General features: G+C 49.2%; 2 protein-coding genes across 2 annotated transcripts in view; one reads left to right on the top strand and one right to left on the bottom strand.

Moving 5' to 3' along the window:
- MTMR7 (myotubularin related protein 7) overlaps positions 1 to 25,216 on the bottom strand; it is an 89,293-nt gene that overhangs the window by 27,333 nt on the left and 36,744 nt on the right. Inside the window, exons 4-6 of the mRNA XM_084879237.1 lie at positions 16,081 to 16,238; positions 7,318 to 7,446; positions 1,533 to 1,667 (exon numbers count right to left, since the gene is read on the bottom strand). Of these exons, the coding sequence (XP_084735363.1) occupies positions 1,533 to 1,667; positions 7,318 to 7,446; positions 16,081 to 16,238 (422 nt within the window). The remainder of the gene's footprint in view (positions 1 to 1,532; positions 1,668 to 7,317; positions 7,447 to 16,080; positions 16,239 to 25,216) is intronic.
- Positions 17,965 to 22,085, top strand: LOC311618538 (mas-related G-protein coupled receptor member X2-like; the record flags this gene model as incomplete). The annotated part of the gene is made up of 2 exons (XM_084876169.1): positions 17,965 to 17,975; positions 21,071 to 22,085. The coding sequence occupies 2 exons, from the start codon at positions 17,965 to 17,967 to the stop codon at positions 22,083 to 22,085; spliced, it is 1,026 nt and encodes a 341-aa protein (XP_084732295.1).

The raw sequence follows: 25,216 nt of genomic DNA, 5'->3' as shown, positions 1-25,216 counted from the left end.
TGCCGCATTTCCCGGGAGATTTACAGAACACGGTATATACACTTGGCTCACCGGCCCTTAAGTGAGGAGGCAAGTCTGTTTGCCTTTAGTTAAACCTGGGGAGACAGCACAGGAGAAGGGCACCCCGATTCTGTCCAGCCCCCCGTCTTTCCTTCCTTTTCTGTCCTGTCTTCAGTGTACGTGACTGAGAAGCAGACATCCATGGAGTCTCTCCTGACCCTGACCGTTAGGGAGAGCAGAACAGTCTGGCTGGTGAGGCTCAGGGGTTGAGCATCGACCTATGAACCAGGAGGTCACGGTTCGATTCCCGGTCAGGGCGCATGCATGTGCCTGGGCTGCGGGCTCGATCCCCGGGAGGGGGTGTGCAGGAGGCAGCCGATCAATGATTCTCATCATTGATGTTCTCTCTCTCTCTTCCTCTCTGAAATCAATAAAATATATAGACACACATAGATAAAAGAATAGTTGTACTTGTCCTTCACAAAAGGCACAGCGAAGAGGAGGGAAGGCAGTCCAGCTGAGAAAGAAGGAGCAGAGCACATCTCGGACAAGGACAGCAGGTCAGAGAGTTTCTGGCATCATTAGGTGAAAGGCTTCAGGCAGAGAAAGTGTCCCCCCGCCCACTCCAGCCCTCCCGTCTGAAGCTCGTCTACACGTAGTGCTTTGAGGGTGTATCTGAAAGGGAGGAACCCTCTGCATCCTCTGCTGGGATGGGGTCTGGCTGGGATACCTGTCTTATACCGGGCACCCTCTCCGCTCCGCACACCCGCCCTGCAGCCGCACTCCTGCCAGAAATGCAAGGGTGTGCATGTGGCACCGGCCTCACACCGGGAAAACGTCCAATGGAGCGACCATGACCATGAGGCACAGCCCTGATGAAATGGGACTCAGGGGAGCGCTGAGAATGGCCAGGGTCTAGCTGTCTACGCAATAGACAGTGTCCACTTCTCATAATTTCTCACATCACCCAGGGAACAGACTATGTCTGCAATGACCTGTTCTTAACTTGGGTTCATAAAAGTCTACAGGTTTCTGGTGCACGATTCTATAACTCATCATCTGTGTACTGTGCTGTGTGTTCAGCACCCCAGGCCAAGTCTCCTCTCATCAGCTTTATCCTCTCTTCACCCTCTTCTGCCTCCCTCCACCCCCTTCCCCTCTGACAATCACCAAACTGTTTGTGTGTGTGTGTGTGTGTGTGTGTGTGTGTGTGCGCGCGCGCGCGCGCGTGCGCGCGCGCGCGGGGATGGGCGGGGGGTGCTTCATCCCTTCACCTAGAAATTTCAGGAGCGTGATCTGTAACATTAAACAACACATATGTGGTGCGTGCACTGTGTGCCCAGCACATGGGGAGTATCAGAGCAGGAGCCTAGGAGCCCGGGCAGCAGCCTGCAGAGCAGAGCAGCCGGGTGCTGACTGTGCAAAGGGAGGAGCGACCTCGGCGGGGAAGGCAGCCCGTCGCTCTGCCTGGGTCCAGTCCCCGACTCAGAGCTGCAAAGGCGCGCGTCCGAATGGCCAGGCGGGACACTTACTTTGGGCCGCGTGTCCACGACGTAAATGAAGTCGCTCCCCGGGTTGGCTTTCCTGATGGCCTGGAGCATCTGCTCATCTTCCAGGCACCGGGCGCTGAAGCCGGACAGGGGCTGGCTGCTCCGGCAGATGGAGGCCTGCGGGGAGGGCCACACAGCAGAGTCAGACAGTGTGCAACGGACAGACGGTCACCACGGAGACCCGCCGGGCGGGCTGCCTGACAAGGCGCCCCCGGCTCACGTGTGCCCCCACAGTGGGTGGCCGTGCATCAGTTTCTGTGGGAAATCAGAAGGTGTACGGATGCTCGGATGGGATCCTAAGGAGGGTATTGAAAGCCATTTCAATAACCTTTCGTTTTCCTGCTGAAGTAGAAATAGAAAAGAAACACCTCTGCCCCTACAATGTATAAGGTCCTGCTCATGGCAAGACTAGTCCTATCTCATAAAGAGGGAATATGCTAATTGACCATCACTCCATCACAAAGATGGCTGCGCCCACAGCTGAAGCCAAGTTCCTTCAAGGAGCCTTAATGAGCAATCAGCAGGCACCCGAGGCTAAGTCCTCCCCCGCCCCCATGGGGCTTGACAAGGGTGGGACTGGCCAGGTCTGGATCTAGCCCAATGGGGGCGGGGACCAGCTACGGTAGATCTGGGTCTCAAGCGATTTTGAGGCACATTATGGGTGGGCGGGGACTTGACTCTGGGTCCCGTGGTGCGCCCCAGACTCTGACAAGAGAAAGGTTTTCATATCCATTTTATTAATTTTCTTTTCGTCTCTGACACTTCTGTTATAGAGAAAGGGCAAATAGCAATTTTAAACTATTTCCTCTAATTAATCTCCCTTTAATGTGCACAAATTTCATGCACCGGGCCACTAGTAACAAATATTTTAAAATGCCTGCCATCGTGTTTTACTGGCCCATTTAGAAACATCACAAACACTCAAGACCACGTCTAATCCTGAATGAGGGACTTCTGAGTGTGAGGCGAGCCCTGGCTGCCCCTGGCGTGGGCACCTACGGGCAGCGGGCACACATCCAGGCTCACCCAGGAGGGACAGAAGCAAGGGGTTCCTTTGGGCTCAACCTGCCTTCTAGTCTGCAACCTTCCTAGTCTTTGATTCCAAGAGAGCATGTTGTGTTGCTCGATAATATGTGTAACAGCACACACATTTCCGTGTTATTCATAGGCAAGTACAGATACAGCCTCACAGCTAAAGAACTTAGTTTTTGGGGCCAAGTTCCTTTTATGAATTGAGGTTATATTTTAGCCGAAACCAGTTTGTCTCAGTGGATAGAGCGTCAGCCTGCGGATTGAAGGGTCCCGGGTTCGATTCCGGTCAAGGGCATGAACCTTAGTTGTGGGCACATCCCCAGTAGGGGGCATGCAGGAGGCAGCTGATCAATGACTCTCATCGATGTTTCTAATTCTCTCTCTCCCTTCCTCTCTATAAAAAAATCAATAAAATATATTTTTAAAAAAGAGATTATATTTTAATATTTAAGCTGGAGTCACTAAGTACAACCAATATAGGAATGACTCAAATCCTCTGCCCCGAGGGTGTGAGCCCTGGGTGTGAGGATGGAGGCGGGGGCCCGGGGGAACCGGTCACCGAGAACGGCCCCGGGGGAGCCGGCTCAGGGGGCCACGCCACGGGCTCTCCAGGAAGAGGCATCGGGCTCTGAGCCAGGCCCGGCTTAACAGTCCCCAAGCTCAGCCCAGGACGAGGCAGCTGGGGTTCCCGTTTCCCCATAAAACGGGGAGCTTGGCACTCCTCTGCGGGAGGGCGGTGCTCCTCACTGACTCTGCCGTCCTGGGCGGGGACCGTGGCAGGACCGCCGTGCAGAGCCGCCAGGCACGTAGCCGGGCAGCCGTCTCAGGCTGGGCGCCTCTGCAGCCGAGCCGAGCCGAGATGGCTCCAGGAACTCCGGGCCTGCCGCCAGGAGGGCAGGGTGGGAAGGAGAGAGAAAGGCCGGCCGGGTTGCTCCAGCTTAAATTTTGTTTTTTCCCCTGCAGCCAAATAATGTCTTCAGTGGATGCTGCTGTTAAGGATACGGTTGCTGTGGAAACACAGGATCTCGACTCTCCAGGTTTGGATGCCACACCTGAACCGTGCATTTTCCTACAAGCTGCCGGAGGACTGGGGATGCTGGGAGGAGAGAGACAGCCAAGCTCTGAGGTCATGCTGTCGTCTTCCTAAGGCCCCTCCCTCCGGTAGTGGTTGCCTCCTCCAGAAAGTCCTCCAAGATTCACATTTATCCATGGGCCACCCAATCATCCCTCTCCCCCACCCCCCCACCTCCATCCCACCGTCGTGTCTCCCTGCTGGCCTGACCCTGGGGCCCCTCCACCAGCCTCCTGCACATGGTTCCTGGACTGTCTGGTAGGACAATGGTGAGAGGCAAAGGAACACATGAATCTCTGCCCTGACATTCCGAGCCGGGTGACTCCAAGCAAACCACACGGCCTTTCAGCACACGTCCCATGGCTGTGAGGCGGGGAAGGGACGGAGGGTCTGACATGGATGAAGGATGGCCAGCTTGGGGGAGGACCAGGGGGAGGGGGAACTGAGGGAGGAACCAAAGGGGTGGGAGGGCAGGTACGTCCAATGGGGAAAAGGCAGACCCCACTCCTGGCCTTCACGGAGGGAGCCTGTCTCGGGCTGTTTCTCCCACCATCAGGGGGCAGGCTCTGCCCCTGCTCGGGGGAAGCTGACTGCACAGAGCACCTCTGAGCTGCCTCTACCCGATACCTGATCTGGGCTACAGAGTTAAGGACAGCTGCCACCGGGCAGTTTCTTAGGTTCTTGCAGAGGAGTGTGCCGGGAGGGAAACATTTAAATGGTGAGAATTTGTCCGAGGACGCACACACCGCACTAAAGAATAGCACATGAGGGCGCCCCGGCACCTGGGGAGCCGTGGGGTCTGGGGAGGCAGGGGAAGCCGGGCTCTGCGGTTTGTGAACAATTCGATCCTATTCCGAGGCATTCCACACTTGCCCTTTATAATGCTCACCCTTTCCCGAGAACCTCAGAACAGAAAAATAAAAAGCAGTCAGACAGCACTACGCTCACATTTTAAATACCCAGCGCATTTCTGCCTCCTCACAATAAAAGAATAAAAGACCCCCTCTTGTTTCTCTATAAATGGATGCTACACCCCCCCACACACACAAAACAAACAAACAAACAAACCAGCCCAAACCGGTTTGGCTCAGTGGATAGAGCATCGGCCTTCGGACTGAAAGGTCCCAGGTTCGATTCCAGTCAAGGGCATGTACCTTGGTTTCGAGCACGTCCCCAGTAGGGGGTGTGCAAGAGGCAGCTGATGGATGTTTCTCTCTCATCGATGTTTCTAAGTCTTTATCCCTTTCTCTTCCTCTCTGTGAAAAATCAATAAAATATATTACAAAAAAACAAACAAACAACAACAACAAAAACCCACAGGTAAATGTTACTGGCATCCTAATTTCAAGTACAGCATCATAAACTTCCCTATTCATTCCATAATTTCTTTTTCTTTTACAAAAAGGATTCACATTTTCCTTTGCCTCTCACCACTGCTCCAGTTCTATAAAGGTTGAACTATATTTGGAGTGAAATAATAGGGACATTAATAAAATACTTGCCATTTTTAGACCCCAGTTCAGAGCAGCGAGTGTAACTAAAAATACGATCACTCATGGCCTTTCAGCTAACGGAGCTCACCCCGCTCGGCGAGTGTTTTCTTTTAAAGCGGGCTGGAGGCCGCTGCTCGCTCTGGGAATAGCTCGCAGTCGCTTTGCAAAAGCCTCCCTTTGGAACCTGACGGACCTGCCCTCCTCCCTGCCTGCAGGCGCATGCACATCATCCATACTCTCACACACACACACTCACTCACACTCACTCACACACACACACACACACACACCTGCTGCAGCCGTCTACACTCACTCACACACACACACTCTCTCTCTCTCTCACACACACACACACACACCTGCTGCAGCAGTCTACACTCTCACACACACACTCTCTCACACACACACACACACTCACACACACACACTCACACACACACATACACACACACACACACCTGCTGCAGCCGTCTACACTCTCACACACACACTCTCTCACACACACACACTCTCTCTCACACACACACACACACACACACACACACACATGCTGCAGCCGTCTACACTTTCACACACACACACACTCACACACACACACTCACACACACACACACACACACACACACATACACACACACACACCTGCTGCAGCCGTCTACAGCAAGCACGTCACACACAAAGGCTAACATGGGCCAAGTACTAGCAAAGGAGGCATGGGGCCCACAGGGCGCGAGTTTGACACCCTTGGTCTACAGCCGCCCTTGGCTCTGAACCCACAGACATACTATCTAGCTGGAAATCCCACCTTCTGCACCTGGCTAAAGTCAGATAGCTTCCAACATGGGTGGCAAAGACCGTTCTCGTCTTCCCAGGTTTGTTTTCTTGTCCTCCACAGAAATGGAAGCACAGCGTTTAGCTGTTCACTCCATTACCCACAGACTGTGTTTTCTCACCTGTTCCCGGCAGTTCTGACGAACGGACGGAGGTGAGCAGAAGTGTCACGTGACCATCTCAGAACTCTTCCCCCAACAGCTGATGGCGACTGGTACTGAAGTCATCTCTATACCCTTCGACTAGGCCAAGCCCCAGGGTGGCGGACCAGACAGGTGCAAGGGGCGGGGGTCCCTGACTCGTAAGTGGTGGAGAGACAAAACCTCAGGCCTGCACTGCTCGCCTTGGAAGTTTTAGGTGAGAAAGAATGAAGTTCCACCCTGTTTAAGCCACTGTCGCGTGGCTCTGTTGGTGGCAGACACACCTAATTCTAGCATTTACAAATCATGTTAAAAAAATAAACCCATTCTTGCCCGAGCTGGTTTGGCTCAGTGCACAGAGCATCGGCCTGAGGACCAAAGCGGTCCTGATTTTGATTCTGGTCAAGGGCATGCACCTCAGTAGCAGGCTCCTCCCCAGAGGCAACCGATTGATGAGTTTCTCTCACGTGGATGTTTCTCTCTGTCTTTCCTTCTCTCTTCCACTCTCCCTAAAAATCAATGGGAAAATATCCTCAGGTGAGGATTTTAAAAAAAAGATTAATTAATTAAAAAATAAACCCATTCTCCATAAGCAAATATTTCATATGTGGGGGACATTCCAAAAACGTGCCATCAAAAAGAAGAAGGGGGGGGCAGTGGATTCGGGGTGCTTTTCAAAGAGAGGCATTGCCAAGGATCTGTGTGAGCAAACATGGCACCTTTCTCCACTCACTTGGATGGTTAAGTTCAGGCGTTTTCTGACTCCGTCCCATCATTTTATTGTCAGATAAGTGCAATGAGCTAAGGGTCCCGGCATAGCTGTGCTGTGTCGTACCAAATGTGCTTCATACAGGGAATACATGTCCAAATGGCTCTACTATCTAAACAACACAATTCGGTCACTGGGAAATCTTGTTCAAAGGGCTGAGAAGTGAGGGTGATAAGGTTTCCATTTATTTTTCCCGTCAGAACGAATAAACACTCAGAATTCACAATGAATGATCTTGGACCACTGTGAAAGATGAATCGTACTCTGGAAAATAACAATCATCACCTAGGGTAATGTCTAAGACATGCTTGAACAGGAGGGCCATGCCCACAGGCCTCTGAGAAGAAGGCAGACACACACACAGCCGGAGGAAGGCCCGTGGTGATAACACAGGCGCCCGGGAGCCAGCTCAGAGACCGGCCGGACTCACGTGGCTCTCCTTGCTGTAGTAAGACAGGGCAGGAAACCGCCGTCTGCTCCGGAACTTGGAGCTCCCCAGGATGATGTGTGCGGTGGCCGACTTGGGAACGTACAGCTCGGTCGGGTAGGAGTCGCAGACCTGTCGCAGGAAGCACAGCGAACTTTTAGGCAATCTAGCCACGAAGTTCCGCCCGCCAGAGGAGGCTATGGTGGGGAAACCCAAGGCCCCTGCAGAGAAATGAGGGAAGGGCTGCTGCATCCACGGCATCAGAGCCAAGGGATGCAAGATGCTCTTGAGCCCCTGCCCTGTGCACGGTCCCTTCCGGGACTCCCCGTGGGAGGCGAGACAGTGACAAGGGGGCAGCTCTTCCATCCAAAGGGACACGCAGCAATGCTGCACCCTGGCCGCTGAGAAGCCTTAGCTGCCTGCCCTGATTGAAAGACAGCCCCGCCCGGCCCTGGCCGGGTAGCTCAGTTGGTTAGGGCAGCATCCAATGCAACAAGGTGGTGGGTTCAATCCCCGGTCAGGGCACATGCAAGAATCAACCAATGATTGCATACATAAGTGGAACAACAAATCAACGTTTCTCTCTCTCTCTCTTTCCTTTCCTCTCTCTCTCTAGAACAGGGGTCCTCAAACTTTTTAAAGTGGGGGCCAGATCACGGTCCCTCAGAGAGCTGGAGGGCCGGACTATATGAACTACTAATTCCTACTGTAACACCTCGGCTGCGCTCACTGCCCAAAAAACCTGGCGGGCCGGATCAGACTCCTCTGCGGGCCGCATGTGGCCCGCGGGCCGTAGTTAGAAGACCCCTGCTCTAGAATTAGTCAATATAAAGAACGATAGCCTGACTGTGGGAAATGCAAGCACCAGCAGTGCTGCCCGTCTTTGTCCCAGCACACAGGGTGTGCACGCCTGCCCCCGAGGCCCCCCTCCACACTCCTTTCTTCGACCTTCCCGCCTCCCATCCATTCTTCACGGGCCAACCTCATTCCACCTCCTTCAGGAATCCTCCCCCATCTTTCCCCACCCCCACACCCCAGCTCCCAGCTCCTGTGGACTTCTGACTCCCGGCACAATGGAGCAGCTAATTTTTGTTTCTCCTGCGCAGGTTTTATAAGAAATGATTTGTGCCGGTTTTATAAGAAATGGTTTGTGCCGGTTTTATAAGAAATGATTTGTGCCGATTTTATAAGAAATGGTTTGCTCGCTCCGTGCAGCCCTGGCAGTGGTTCCCACCGTGGACACAGCTATGTTGGCTGGGGGGAGGGGCTGCAAGCTGCTGGCCAGCTAGTCCTACCCCCTGGCTGAACTCCTGGTCGAGAGGACAATTTGCATATTAGCCTTTTATTATATAGGGTGAATTAAGAATAAGGAAGTAATGGGTGAGATGCTTTAGCATGCCTTCAAAGGATCTTGCGATTCAGTCGGAAATCAGCACTCTAGAACCTGGCTCTGACTTGCCGACCTCATGACCTTGGGAAGCCCCGCTACACCGAGCGCTGTGGTTTGATCTCTGAGACAGAAATGGTACTCCATGGGGCTGGTATAAGGGTGAAACCCGGTGACACCATGACAAAGGACTTCATACGCCACTGGGTCTGACTCAGTGTTAGAAGCGGCAGCAGCAGCCGATTTGTGGCCGGACACACTGTGCTTTGACATCAGCCAATCCCTCTCTTGGCAAAGTGACAGCAGCTCCGAGGGCAGTTCCTGGGCTTTGCCAAAGCAAGTGGCTACTTCCTGGAAGTCAAGTATCCTCCTGGGCATTTCAAGAGGACCCCTCGAGCCAGGATAGCGACAGTGGAAGTGCTTTATCCGCATGGCCTCCGTCCATCGTCCCCCCCACACCCCTTCCACGCTGGAAAGATGGGGCTGACGTGAGATGTGAGCCTGGGAAGCTCACACCCTGCTCCCCGATGGCCCTTCCCTCGCCTGCCTGCACGGCCTCTGTCACCAGACAGGAGAGCAACATGGGGCAGGAGGGAAAGAGAAGGGCCCCACTTGTAATGTCAGCCTCCTGTCAAAGACATTTTAGGGACGATCACCAGCCCTGAACGTGGGCTTTGGTGTGGACGCTCTGGAGGAAAATCCGCTCCTACAACATGGGGCCCAGCCCAGGAGGACCCAGGAGCTTTTCCTGGAATCGCAGCCACAGACACCGGGCTTCCTCCCCCGCGTCTGACCTCCCTTAGTCAGTGAGTGAGGACATGACCACACAGACCACACTGCTTGTCTGCGGTTCAGGAGACATGCAGTCATTGCATCCGGCCAGTGACATTTTCTTAAAGTAACACTTTTAGAAGGGAAATGGGTATGTTTTCAGTAAGTTGGGGATTACCTACTTTCTTCTTATAACAACCCCATGGAATTGCAAAGTTATGTATGATTAAACTAGAGGCCCAGTACACGAATTCATGCACGGATGGGGTCTGGCAGGCCTGCCCTTATTGGGGTCGATAGGGCAGGCAGGCCGGGGGGAGTGGACATAGGTGGTTGGCTGGCTGCCCCACTCCTGAATGGGATGGGGGTGGGCCGATCAGGGGTGATTAGAGGGAGGGCTAGCTGGGGGGAGGGGCTGCAAGCGGTTGGCCAGCCAGACCTATCTCCTGGTTGAACTCCCGATTGAGAGGACAACTTGCATATTAGCCTTTAATTATATAGGGTGAATTAAGAATAAGGAAGTAATGGGTGAGATGCCTTAGCATGCTTATTACATACAGCCTTTCTTTTCTTTTTTTGTAACAATGTAAAACAATCACCTAAGGATTTTTTTTTTTTTAAAGAGTGAAAGGGAGAGACACACAGAGAAAGACAGAGAGAGAAAGAGAGAGAGAGAGAGAAAAAAAAACAAAAACATTGATGTGACGGAGATAGATTGACTTGTTGCCTCCTGCCTGTGCCCCGATTGGGAGCAGGGAGCAAACCCACAACCCAGGTACACGCTGCTGACCAAGAATTGTACCCGTGACCCTCTGGTGCACAGGCTGAGGCCCTTACCCCATGAGTCACACCAGCCAGGGCAACATACAGCCTTTCTAAGGAGCAAGAGGTGAGCTAGGAACTCAGGCTTCTGCCAGGTCCTCTGATGGCCTACCATGGTAGAAAGAGGCCCACCTTGGCCCAGGTCATGGCCCTGATGTGGACCGTAACTGGGACTGCACCCAGAGAGAAGGCAGACACCCAGAGCTCATGCTCCTTGATGCTCAGCCCCGCCCTACTCAGGGACCCGGCTACTGTCTATCCACCCAAGGTCCTCTCTCTCCATGAGGAGAAGACTCTCCTGCCTGTCCTGGTCCCTGGGCTCTCTCTCCACAGAGCAGGAAAGGCAGGCCTTTGTGGCTGGCAGGTGCAAGGCCCGGGAGCTCACCACCCTGAGCCCAGACAATAGTGGTCAGGCTTGTACCAGCCTCAAGGCCACCGCTCCAAGAGCACAGCAATGCCAGTCACGGGGCCTCCTGCTCTCCCGTGGGCTCTTGGGGGACAGACTCCGAGGGTCAGAGCTGGAATGGGGGCATTCTGATGAGCACTTGCATGAAAAGCTCTAACTGAAGCGAAAGCACCTTTGGAAAAAGTCAGACTCCCGATGCCTGGTAACTCGGGTTTCAAGGCACAACTGCTTAACCAAGCTGGAAAAAGTAAATTCATCCTGCGTTCACGAAAGTCAACAGCACTTTCAGCTGGAAATTAAAACAAGCTGAGGTAGCACTGGCTGCTGCCATTTTTGCAACAGGCTCACACAGTTACAGCCCAAATCCTGACAGCGAATGATGCACAGCACAGCCCAGTGTCTGCTACCAAATCCTGAAACCCACTCATGGCCGTTCCCAAAATATTGCCTGGTTTGGAAAATCACATACAAACATTCGGAGAGAGTATGAGAAGCCCAGAAAAGTAGCAAATGCTTCCCTCCCCCTTTTTTATTGAATATTGGGGTGGCACTGGTTAACAAAATTACACCGATCTCAGGTGCACAGTCCTGTACCACATCATCTCCACACGGACTGTGTGCTCACCACCACAAGCTCTTCTGTGGAATATTCTTTATACTGATTGCTGCAGCCAATGGAAGTAGATTGGGTTAAAATGCTTTCTGCATCATCTTTTATTAATAAGGAAACAATTTTCTTTGACCTCCACTAAATGAATTAGCCTGCCTACAGTGCCTATGTGTCTGGGCTGGCCGTGCCAAGAGGAATCGTTTTGGGAATTCTTTCACTCACCAGACAAGTGTTACTGAACACTTACTACCACTTAGGCATTATGTTAGGTGCTGGGGCAGTAAAAAAGACAAAAGAGTTGTTGACTTCAAGGCCTGATCTTTGTTGGCCGGATTACAATCTCCCAGTGAATGTATTCTGAATTGTAAGATAGGTTCCAATTGAGGGGCCATTCCAGGCATCTTACTCAGATCACTGTATTTCCTGAGAACGAGTCTCTCCACTGAGCACTCTGAAGAGTTCGTTGTCAAGAACTGAGATATATCTACATAGATAACTTTCCTTTTCAACACTTAGGACCTAACATTTATTTCAAGAATTTATGATGTCATGGGGAGAAGAAGAATATGAGCAGCATAAAATGATTTATAGATAAATCAAAACAATACATGAAACGTAGCTATGGAGAAGAAAATTTTTTTTTAAAATTACTGGGTTGGATTATACTTTAAATTCTATCCCAAGATAGATAGATTAAAAATTTATCCTAGCAATGAATGTCAATTATGTTATATAATAAAAGATAATTTCAGGAGCTGGGCACAAAAGAAAATCTTACTTTAGAGGGTTAGACTACCATGCACCGTGTCTTGTCAATAGGGATAATAGTGATGACGACAGAGATGATTATGACAATAATAGTAATTAGCCTGCCCAAGAGCAGTGAACAGAAAATGGCAGAACTGTCTTTGTCCTCTCTGGGTGGGGCCATTCCCACCTGGACAATAGCTTCCTCTCCATCAGATGGCACCTCCAGCTCCACTGACGTCAAAGAATTTGTGAGAGGAAATAACTCATGGAAAGGAAGAAAGAAAAATTAAACGTCAACTCAACCATGAGGTTAAAACCAAAGTACCAGATGAAGACACAACCTTCTCAATGCAGGATTCGTCACAAAATTTTTGAAAGAACCAACTTTTTTTTTTTTTTTTTTTAAATATTTCTACAATAGATTGATAATAAATAAGGGTACATCATCTTTTCCCCTATTTCAATGATATTTGTAAAATCAGAAAATTCCCTGGGTTTTCACCTTTTCTGTTTCAACACAGTCGGCGTATTATTAGTATTGGTTTGCTGCGTGTTCCTTTTGAAAAGCAATGCTAAGGGACTCATGTTTTGCAGCCTCTACCGGGCAGGACTTTAAGTGACTAAATCTGAGTGAGTCATGTTGGTGGTGCGAATTCCAGATGAAAATCTCATTAAAAATAGGAAGAACCTGGGTTCTTATTATGCCACAGAAAATATTATGCCACAAAATTTTCTTCCTGACCCAAGGGTGTGTCCTGTTAAAACTTTTTCTTTGCTAACCTTGGGTTTTCCCACAAAATTTTCTTCCTGACCCAAGGGTGTGTCCTGTTAAAACTTTTTCTTTGCTAACCTTGGGTTTTCCTTCCTTTCGTTTCCAGGCTGACCATCCACTGCAGCAGTTGGCTTCAGTGTGAGAACCGGCTATCTGGTCCCATTGGCCAGATACTTTATAATGACTGAGACAAAGAGGCCCCAAATGGCTACTTGCAGTGTAAGGTTATGGGTGTTAGATTTACGTGACATTATGAAGAAAATTCAGTATCATGAAATTATCCATCCTATCCCAACTAATCTATGAATTCGAGATGTTCAGAAGAGCAACATCTAAGAGCCTGGCCTGTAGGATACCCAGATTTATTACAAAGCTATCACAACCATAATTAATAAAATGCAATTACTGAAATTGTACAGTGTTAAACTGTGTTGTTAGTAAAAAAACAAACAAACACAGAAATATTAAAAAACAAAAAACAAAAAACCCCCAATATACTAAAACATGAACCAAATTTAGAAAGTTTGAGAACTCAAAACTTCTGAGGATCAAAGGATACCCAGGGAACAAACGGCACAGAAATACCTTCTGAGAGGAGAAAATTGCAACAGCCATACATGATAACAGATTGTTATCTAGAATACATAAAAAATTTTCTACAAATCAATAAGGAAAGGACAACCTGAGAGGGGGAAACAAGGACCAAAAATATGAATATGAATTCACAGAAGAGTCAACTAAACCGTCAATAAACACCAGCTCAGACTTGCTAGTGAGGAAGGGGATGGAAATAAAATCACACTGAGAACCATTTCACACCAATCAGACTGGCATTTGTTCAAATTTAACAGTATGATTAGTTAATAAATTCACATGGCTATAGAAATGAGTAATTTAAATATCTAGTAATTTATTGAATAAGTATACTATGGTACATTCATTTGATAAAATGTTATATGATTATTTAACTGACTGATACACATCCTGTGTAGCAATACAGAAAACCCTTATAAAAGGATGAAGAAAACACTCAAAGTTCAAAATATGTAACCAGCAATGTTGTCAATTAACAGGAGATGAGCTATAAATGGTCAGTCAGCACATACAAAGCATGCATATGAAATTAAAATGAGAAATCACCTGCCTCACTATCAAGTTGTCCCATGATTTTTAAAGGAATAAACTCTTTACTGGTGAGGGTACCAAGAACCAAGCATTCTCATACACAACTCCTGGGAACTTACAGAAACTGCCACAACTTTCCTGCAGTTCTGGTGACAATATGTCCAAAAACTTGTGCAAACCTTTGGACCTAGAAATTCCACTGATAGGAAGCTTTCTTTAAAAATAGTATTTTCAATGTGGCAAAGGCATAGTTCTCAGAATATTTTCACTATGTTATTTAAAATAGTGGTAAATAACAATAATCTAAATGTCTAAAATTGGAACTAGGCAGACAGACTATGATATAGACCTATGATGTAATAGTATATAATGTTTTAAACAATGTAAAATATATTTACTGGCCGAAAAAATACTCACATTCTGCCATGTGAAGAAAGGCAGACTACACATAGTATGGTTTCATGTTTGTTATAGGTATTTAAATGGTTTCTTTCTGCTGCATTTTTCAATTTTAAACAATGAAATACATTACTTATATAAAAACGGTTATTAAACTATGCAGATGAGAAAAACATCTGAAGGAAAATGTTAAATCTTAACAGAAGAGTGTTAGGGAAAATGGGGTGGTGGGTGTGTATTTTTTTCCTCTCTTTTTTTGTAAATTCTCTGCAATGTTCTTACATTACTTAAAATATTTTTTTAAATGAATAGGAACAACAGTGTGGTGGTTGTGAGGGTAGAGGAAGAGATGGAAGAGGGCATGGAGGGGATAAATGGTGATGGAAAAAAAAATCTATCTATACTAATAAAAGGGTAATATGCAAATTGGTCAGGACGCCTTCACTGTAATGACCAAACAGCAGGCTGTGAGGGGCAACAAGGCCAGCAGGAGGGTGAGGGATGACCAAATGACTGAACAGCAGGCTGCATGGGGCAACCAGGCTGGCAGCGGGAGCAGTGAGGGGCAAGCAGGCCAGCAGAGGGGGGCAGTAAAAGGTGACCAGGCCAGCAGGGGGGCAGTTGGGGGTGACTAGGCTAGTGGGGGGGAGGGACATGAGGGGCGACCAGGCCAGCGGGGGTGGGGGGAAGTTGGCGGCAACCAGGTTGGCAGGGGGGCAGTTGGGGGTGGCCAGGCTGGCAGGGGGGACCATGAGGCCTGACCAACCCAACAAGGGGGGGTAGTTTGGGGCGATCAGGCTGGCAGGCAGAGGTGTTTAGGGGTGATCTGGCTGGCAGGAAGGGCAGTTAGAGGTGATTAGGCAGGCAGGCAGGTGAGTGGAGCCAGCAGTCCCAGATTGTGAGAGGGATGTCCAATTGTTGGGGCAGTTGGTAGCAACCAGGCCGGTGGCGGGGCGGGGGGTGGGGGTGGGGGCAGTGAGGGGCCATCAGGCCGGTAGCGGGTGGCAGTGGGACAACTGGCAGTCAGACATCTCCCAAGTAGTCCCGGATTGGAGAGGGTGCAGGCTGGACTGAGGGGACACCCCCCCCCCCCACTCCCTGTGCACAAATTTCATGCATGGGGCCTCTAGTAAAATAACAATACAAATAAAAATGAATGGGGAAACCGACAGTGATCCCTAAGCCCACCATCGGGAAGAGCATGGGATTGGTCTGCCCCTCCTGCTTCCCTTCCTCCCATTCTCCTTTCTGAGAGTGGAGGCACATTTCTCCACATCTCTCCAGGGAAGCCTCCAATCACGAGCTCAGTGAGTACAGAGCAGAGCTGGTGCCAAACTGCCATCGGCGTCGCTGTGGCCGCCCCACTCATCACTCACTGCGCTATAAAAAGACGCGGTGGGCGGCGAGGTCCTGGCTGGCGCTCTCACCACAGGCTCGGCCAGGGGGTGCCACCATGGGGCCTGTTGGGTTCCCGTCCCCTCAACCGTTAGAGGAAGGGCGTGGAGGGGATGGTCCCCGTGGTTTCCTCACGCAGACTTTCCGGTTCTAGGAACAGGTAGGACATTCACCCAGCAAGCACCAAGAGAGACTCAGACAGCCACACGCTCGCGTCTATAAAGAGCGATGGAAACGGAAGGAGGGCGAGCAGGAGTGTGCCAGCTGTGTGCCATCAGGACTGCGTCTGGAGGGAGGATCCGCTGTCACCAAACACCCCCTCCACTTACCCGGTAGTCTCTGTTCACCTCGCTGAGCTGCCAGTGCTCGCCCGGGAGGCCCATGCGCCTGTACTCCTCGCTGAGGTCCAGCAGCAGCCAGCCTCGCTCCCGTTCTTCCTTATCCAGCTTGGGGTTGAACGAAAAGCAGTATAACTCCTCGTATTTCACTGCAAGGAAAGGGAGAATAACGCCCGATCAAGCTCAGCCCCTGCCAGAACCAAAGCTCTTCAAAGCCTCTCTGTCCGGCGGGAGCACAGGGGCAGGCCAGCCCAGCCCTCGCCCCTGGGAACCCAGCGGGGCCCTGTCCTGTGGGCAGGGCCGCCCACCTCCTCCCAGCAAGGACAGGGAGACCGGGACAGCCCGGCTCAACCCTGCAAGAGCTGCCTTCGTTTTAGAAACAAGGTCTTCTCCATTTTGTGCTTTCTTTTTTAAAAAAATATACTTTTATTGCTTTCAGAGAGGAAGGGAAAGGGAGAGAGAGATAGAAACATCAACGATCAGAGAGCATCATTGATTGGCTGCCTCTTGCACTGGGGATCGAGCCCACAACCCAGGCATATGCCCTGACTGGGAATCGAAACCATGACCTCCTAGTTCATAGTTTGATGCTCAACCACTAGCCACACTGGTGGCTACCATACTGGACAGTAGAGATCTAAGCACTTTTTTTTTTTTTTTTGCGCTTTTGAAAGCAATTATATTTTCTGGACCACATAAAATATAAAGCATACATATTAATTAAGAACAGTTGCATTCATTAGAGGTCAAGGTTATGTCTACTGAGCTTGGACTTGGGAGGGCCTCTGGGAGATGGGCCGGTGCCCAGGCTGCTGCCACATTTTGATGCTCTGTGGTATTAAAAAAGAAAGCAGTTGGGAAAGCTGCAGGATATATTTATATGTTTGCACTGAAAACATCTGGGCTTTTTACGACCACATAAATGTCATGATTGTACTGCTCGGACAATATTTATAGGATCCCTAAAAAAATACCAACTCAGAGGGCACGGCACCCTGGTCAAGAGGGGGCAAGTTGAGGAACATGTAATGAAGCTCTTCTTTCGGTTCTGCCAGGATATCTTTGCCTTGTATGCCTCTGAGGCCAGACCCATTCCCCTCTACCCCAGTAATAGCTAGGATTTGGTTCGTGGGCTCTGCTTTTCTCTGCGGGCACATCGAGGTCCGTGCTGTCCAACAGAAACCTAAACAAGCCGTGTGGTCAGTGTCCCTGTAGCTGTGTGAAAAAGCTGAAAGGAAACAATGACATTCATTTTACTAACGTAATTTATTTAACCCAATATATCTAAAATATTGCCATTTCAACATGGACATATTGTAAAATGTATTCATTGATATATTTTGGGTTGTACTGTCTTTTTTTGTTTTTTCATATTATCTCTTTATTATATAGGATACTCTTGTGTCCTCTGAAATAAACTAATGCGCATACATTACTCCTGGGAATAAATGGAAACAGATCACATGAGCTCCATCCTGCAGGGCACTGAATGCCAAGGAAACTCACTTTAGCTATGGAAGCTCCTATTGCCTGTTGGGTGGGCTTCCTGCACACTCCCACAGTGGGCAGAGACATCTGTCACAGGGGAGGACCAGTTAGGGTAAGATGGGGAGAGGAAGAGATAAGACATTGGACTCAAGGCAAATGTGAAGCATCTGGTGAGGCCCTTGTCTCACATCTCCAGAATCTCACTTGCCAGTGTCCCTTGGGCAGGAAGTCACACTGGCAGCCCAGCATCTTGATAAGCCTCTCTTGGACATCAGGTTCCAGTCCTGCTTCTGCAGACACCTCCTATCCGGGGTAGCAGAGCATTCTCTCGCGTTCAGCACTCGCTGGAAAGCTCGTCTTTTTCTACTCACCACCTTCAACCAGAAGATGGTGCTCAGGTAAGAGTCAGCTCAGAACTATCTTCTCTAAAAGGCAATTTTGTTTTCTCTCTCTTAGTCCACATGGTCATGAGTGCACCTTGGGGTGTAGCGTGCAAGGAGCCAGGAGCACCCATGAAGAAGAGTCCAGAGACAAGAAGCTCCCTCAGGGAAGCTTTGGGTGCTGGTAGCTTAGGCTGTGAGATCCCAGGGCCTATGTGCTTCAGATACATGGTTTTCAAACCTGAATTGATGTTAGTAACCTCAGATTTCACACATTGACCTTGCTATTCTATGAGTTTGTTTGCTATATGTAGGTACCTTTTCCTGTATCAGCCAAAAACACAAGGCTACGAACAAATAAGACAGTTGAAGAGAACTGAATAAAAAAGAATGTGTAGAAAGGATGAGCAAGATGAGACACCTAAAGATTAGTCATAATAGGGAGCTGTTGCCCTTGGGCATCGTGAAGTGTAAAAGGTTAGTTAAGTTTCCAGAACACAGGGAGGGCTGTGGCTGTAGCAGTGGTCTTCACTATGACCCCAAGAAAAGGCCCACAGCCAGGGCTACCCCCTGAGGTAGAGTAACACCACCATGGCAAGCTCACAGCCTGACAGCGGAGAGGCAGGAGTTAACCCTCCTCCTGCCCTCCAATCAGCTGTCAGGGTCACTTTTCCTGAAAGAAATCAGGAGGCAGAGGAAAAGGGTGCGCAATGGTGAGGCAAAGACATGTGTCCTCCCAGGATGCAGCAGAGGATAGAGAGGCTGAAAAATGGAATTTTTTTATTTTTTATTTTTTTATTTTTATTTATTTATTTATTTATTTTTAATAAGTTTTTATTTTTCATATTATTACAAATGTTCCTTCCCCCCCCCCCACCATTGCTCTCCTCCACCAGGTTCCCACCCCACCCTCTGCCCTTTCCCCTCTCCCCATTGTCCTCATCCATAGGTGCACAGTTTATGTTCAGTCTCTTCCCACGCCCCCCTCTCCCCTTTTCCCCAAGAATCGTCAGTTCACTCCCCTTTCATACCTCTGATTCTATTATATTCAACAGTTAATATTGTTCATCAGATTTTTTTTAATTTCCTTGGTTTTTAGATTCACTTGTTGATAATTACGTATTTGTTGTTCATAATTTTTATCTTTGTTTACTTTCTCTTCTGAAAGAACCCCCTTCAGCAATTCATATAATTCTGGTTTGGTGGTGATGAACTCCTTTAGCTTTTTTTTATTAGTGAAGCTCTTTATCTGGCCTTCGATTCTGAGTGATAGCTTTGCTGGGTAGCTTATTTTTGGCTGTAGGTTCTTGCTATTCATCACCTTGAATATTTCTTGCCATTCCCTTCTGGCCTGCATGGTTTCTGTTGAGAAGTCAGCTGACAATCGTATAGGTGCTCCTTTATAAGTTACTACCTTCTTTGCTCTTCTTTTAATATTCTCTCTTTATCTTTTGCTCTTGGAATTTTAATAATGATGTGTCTCGGTGTGGTCCTCTTTGGATTCCTTTTGTTTGGAGTTCTGTGGGCTTCCTGGACTTGTAAATCAAATTCTTTCACCAGGTGGGGGAAGTTTTCTGTCACTATTTCTTTCAGAATGTTTTCGATATCTTGCTCTCTCTCATCTTCTGGAACCCCCATAATTCTGATGTTGGTTCGCTTGAAGTTGTCCCAGAGGTTTCTTACATTATCTTCAATTTTCTGGATTCTCTTGCCTTCTAGCTTCTGTGGAGGAGTGTCTTCTGGCTCTTTATGTTCCAAATCTTTGACTTGATTCTTGCGATCTTCCCTTCTGTTTTTAGGACTCTGTAGAATATTTTTTATTTCAGACAATGTATTCTTTATTTCTTGTTGATCCCTTATCATTTCTTGTTGACTCCTTATTAACTCTAGTTGATCTCTTTTCATATCCTCATAGGCCTTATCCATCTTTTCTAGGAAATTCTTGAAAAACCTTATAAGCGTAGATTTGAACTCTATATCCAGACGCTTTTTGTCCTCCATTTCTTTCGTTTGAGATCTATTTTGTTGTCGCATTTCGCAGTTACAGATGGGACGGGGTTTCAGGGTGGAGCCTGCAGCTTTGGCTTCCGTCAGCCCCGCCCTATGCGGGTCCTTCAGTGCTCGCTGCCGGCGCCTCTGAGAGAAAGGTGCCCTCGATTTTCGCCTGCTGCCAAACAGTCTATGCTCTCCCACAATGAGCCCGGTATTGGGGTTCAGTTCAGTTGGAAGTGGAGTTGGAGGTGGCGTTCACAGCAGTCTGGAGCCCCAGTCTCCTTCCCGTCAGGGCAATCCCGCGGCACAGCTGACCGTCCCTTCTCTGGGGGCAGTGTGCGCGCCTCCGGGACCTCCTTTCTCCGCTACCCCGGGGTTCCGACTTACAGCCCAGCTCCCTATGGCTGAGCCTGAGTCCCCGGGGTCTGGCCCAGAACTGGGGTTCAGAGCAGTCAGGGGCCCAGCACAGTCGGAGTTTTATCTCCTTCCCGCTAGGGAACGCCCGCCAGGCACTCAGTCGCCTCTGCTCTCCGGCTCTGTCCTCTCCGTGCGCGCCGCGTGTCTCCGTACCTTGGGCTTTTACAGCTCCTCCGCGCTTCCTTCTGGTTTTCTCCTTGCTTCTTGTTGTAGGATTTCCAGTCAGTCGACTTTCCTGTAGTTCTGGGTAATGTCCATTTTATATTTTAGTTGTATTTTATTAAAATTGTTGTGTGTGGCTGCGGCTAGTTGCCTACCCGAGCAGCCATCTTGGATTCTTCCCACAAAGCCTGAAAAATGGAATTTGACATCCAATAAAGAGAATCCATTTTTCTTCATTGGTCCTTTTTTTCCAAGGACTTTTTCTCTCTCGCTGTGATTAGATCAACTTGTTCTTACATCTTATTTTATCTGAAATGTTGGCAACCCCCCCCCCCCCCCTCCTGGGTATCACATCTTAGAAGTACTCTCTCTCATCATAACTGCCTTGAGGATGGAATGTACGTTATTTTTCAGGGTGGTGGTAGACAAATATTTTTAAGAATTTTAATTTGTGATCTCTGGAATCTCCATTCGCCACAGACGGGGTGGCCATGAGGGTCAGTGGTCATAGAGCAGGTGCTCAAGTCTTGTTTTGTTTCCAGGCCCACAACGGCAGCGTTTCTGAGCATGGATACGACTGACCCAGCCTGGGAGACCAAGCTCACAACAACCTATCAAAGTGATCAGGCCTTTTATCAACATAATACAGGGGAAATAATCCTGAAAGTACTGACAGCCACCGTGGCCCTGGTGGGGCTGGCAGGGAACGCCGTGGTGATCTGGCTCCTGGGCTTCCGCATGCGCAGGAATGCCTTCTCCGTCTACATCCTCAACCTGGCGGGGGCAGACTCCCTCTTCCTCTGCTGCCATATTATATCTTTGTTAGATTCAATTTTCAACTTAGATTTTGTCATTGAAGGAATGAGCATATTTCTCCCGCTTGTGAAAGTGTTTGCCTACATCTCAGGCCTGAGTTTTCTCAGCGCCATCAGCACGGAGCGCTGCATGTCTGTCCTGTGGCCCATCTGGTACCGCTGCCGCCGCCCCACTCACACGTCCGCTATCATGTGTGCCCTGCTCTCGGCCCTGTCCCTGCTGCTGACCATGCTGGTCGGGTACTACTGTATCCCCCCGTCTGGGGATATGCATCAATTTGGGTGTCTAGTGTTGAATTTCCTCACTGCGGCATGGCTGATTTTGTTATTTGTGCTTCTCTCTGGGTCCAGCCTGGCTCTGATGACCAGATTGTGGTGTGGCTCCCAAAGGGGGCCGCCCACCAGGCTCTACATGACTGTTGTGATCACGGTACTGGTCTTCCTCTTCTGTGGCCTGCCCTTTGGCATTCTGTGGTTCCTCATATTTTGGGTTCTATCTGTGAGAGCGATTTCCTCCTTTTATGTTCCCATGACTGTAGAACTCCTGTTCTGCATCAACAGCTGTGCCAACCCCATCATTTACTTCTTCGTTGGCTCCTTCAGGCAGCGATTGCGGAAGCAGAGACACACTCTGAGGCTGGTTCTCCAGAGGGCTCTGCAGGACACTCCTGAAGCGGATGAACCTGGAGAAAGCCTTCCCGGGGAAGCCCTGGAAATGCCGGGGAGCAGTCTGGGGCAGTGATGGAGAGCCTCCGTCCTGACCTGTCTGAAGTGACTTTCAGACTCACAGCTGCCCTGCCAGGCTTGCAAAGTTTCTAGTCTTCTCTCAGCCTCAGCCTCAGCATGCTTCAGTGATTCCCCAATCTCGTCAAATAGGTTGTTTTTTTATCTGGTCGTTCAAGTTTTTCTCAGAGAAAGCATTAGTCCAAACATTATACCTCTCCATCGTTCTTCACATTATCAATAAATTTCTCATGTGATCTGAATTTCTTTATTGAATGCTTTTTCTTTACAATCTTCATTGCAGCAAAAAGAATCCCTGTCCAAATCAGACAAGTCCAGGTCGGAAGTCCTGGCTCTACAGCTCTCCTCTCCAAGCCTCAGTTAATTCACTGTAAAATGCTGTGAAATTATCTGCTCATAGGATCATAGTGAGGAATAAATTAGAAAACAAATGAAAAGGACTCTGCCAGGTGCCAAATATGACAAATATTTCATAAACATCAACAGTTAATACATGTGAAGCCTCTAATATATTATTGACTTATGAGGTAATATTTAATAAGTTAAAACAAAAGAATTCTTGTCCTAAACCATAGATAGTCATTTAAAAACTAGAGGCCCAGTGCACAAAATTTGTGCATGGTGTGTGTGTGTGTGTGTGTGTGTGTGTGTGTGTGTGTCTGTCAGCCCAGTTTGCACCCTCTCTAATCTGGGACCCCTCGAGGAATGTCCTACTACCTGTCAAGGCCCGATTGGGCCTAAATAGGCAGTGGGACATCCCTCTCACAATCCAGGACTGCTGGCTCCCAACCGCTCACCTGCCTACCTGCCTTATTGCCCCTAACTACTTCTGCCTGCCAACCTGATCACTCCTTAGCCACTCCCCTACCAGCCTGATAAATACCTAACTGCTCCCCTGCTGGCCTGATTGTCCTGTCCTCCCCTGCAGGTCTAGTTTCCCACAACTGCCCTTCTCTGCTGGCCTAGACACTCTTAATTTCCCTCCCTTGCCAGCCTGGTGCCCCTAACTGCCCTCCCCTGCCAACCTGCTCAACCACAACAGCCCTTCCCTGCCGGCCGAGTCACTCTCAACTACCCTCCCCTGAAGGCCTGGTCACCCCTAACAGCCCTCCCCTGCTGACCTGGTTGCCGCCAACTGCCTTCCCATGTAGGCATGGTTCCCCACAACTTCTCTCCCCTGCAGGCCTGGTCATCCCCAACTGGACTCCTCTGGAGGTGTGATCACGCACAACAGCCCTCCCATAAACGTCTGGTTCCTCCCACTGCCTTTTCCTGCTGGCCTGGTCTCTCCCAACTGCCCACCCCGAAAGGTTGGTTGCGCCTAACTGCTTTCACCTGCTGGTCTGCTTCCCCCCAACTACCCAACCTGAAAGCCTGGTTCCCACTAACTGCTCTCTCCTGCAGGCCAGGGTCCCCCACAACTGCCCGCCCTGCAGGCCTGATCACCCACAAGTGCCCTCCCTGCTGGCTATCTTGTGCCAGGCATCTTGCATCTACATTGGGATGGCCATCTTTGACCACATGGGGGCAGCCATCTTACGTATTGGAGTGATGGTCAACTTGCATACAACCTAGTTATTATTTAATATTGTTTTACCTGATTGGGTAGGAAAGGAAGATTGCCTATATTTCTCTCAGACTATAGGCCCTTTAGATTCATGCTGCAGCTTCTTCCTGTGTTAGAGGATGACATTATTAAAGATGGAGTCTAAGGGACATGTGCTCAGTGCCAAAGATACAATAGTGAACTACAACAACAAAGAAAAAAGACAAAGCCCAGACAGATCTAGTCATCATTACTGAGTTTTTAGTTTAAAAAGGGAGACAAGCCCTAGCAGGTTTGAGTGGCAGCCCACAGACTGAAGGGTAGTGGGTCTGATTCTACTGTGTGAGTCTGCCCAGGCTGAATCTGGCAAGAATTGACTGATTGGGTCTGTCCAGAGGCAAGAAGAAGTGCCTAGAATCTCTGGTCGGTTCTTAGCTGGTTTCTACTTCTTCTTCCACACTGGATAAGCTTCACTTTTTTGTTATTTTGTACTGTCTTTGAAATTCACACTTACCAATGCATTTTTTAAAAATATGTTTTATTGATTTATTTTTTTTAAGGAGAGGAAAGGAGAGGAGAAAGATAGAGAGCTAGAAACATCGATGAGAGAGAGACATCTACTAGCTGCCTCCTGCACACCCCCCACCGGGGATGTGCTGGCAACCAATGTACATGCCCTTGACTGGAATCAAACCTGGGACCTTTCAGTCCGCAGACCAATGCTCTATCCACTGAGCCAAACCGGTTTTGGCTCCAATACATTTTTTAAAACTGATTTCAGAGAGGAAAAGAGAGAGAGAGAGAGAGAAAAAAAAATCAATGATTGGAGAGAATCATTGATCAGCTGTCTCCTGCATGCCCCCTACTGGGGATTGAGCCCACAACCTGGGCATGTGCCCTTGACCAGAAGCGAATCCAAGACACTTCAAGTCCGCAGGCCGACACTCCATCCACTGAGCCAAACTGACTAGGGCCTTACCAGCACATCTTAGCTCATTCCAGGCACATGTCAAACTTTAGCAGCTACCCATACACATGGCCAGCGGCTACCACACTGGACAGTACAGATCTAAGCACTTCCGGTGATAGTGACTCGTGGCTGCTAACTCACCAAACCCTGTTTCGTCCCAGATTTGTTCTAGTTACATGTATGAACCACCTAGCAGGCACCATGACGGGCCTCATCTTACAGAGGAGAAATCTGAGCAAAGGGACGCTGAAGAATGTTCCCAGGGTCACACAGCTAGCAACTGGGGAGTCTGCACTTGAATTCGGCAAGCTGGCTGTTCAGTACATATTCCTACCTCTCTACACTGCTCCTCCAAGGCAGATCCTTCCCTCTTCGGCCCGAGCGGCCACCTTTGTATCTTGTCTCCCCTTGTTCCATAGCCTTAATAATCCCCTTTTTCTCCAGTAAGTGTCTTGCTCCTCAGCGTAGGTCCCACCTTTATTCCTTAGTCTGTTGAAGTACTCGGGGTGTGGACAAGGCAGTGCACCTGAATGTGTGCATCGGGAGACCCTTCACGCGGTCTCAGTGATGAAGACCTGCGATGAAGACTCAGCTTCCAGCGCCATGGGGACCG

This window comes from Pipistrellus hanaki, assembly GCF_964339955.1.
Source record: "Pipistrellus hanaki genome assembly, chromosome: 3".
In the NCBI taxonomy this organism is placed as follows: domain Eukaryota; kingdom Metazoa; phylum Chordata; class Mammalia; order Chiroptera; family Vespertilionidae; genus Pipistrellus; species Pipistrellus hanaki.
Note: the sequence above shows the minus strand (reverse complement) of the source record. Positions and strands in the feature narration are given on the sequence as shown.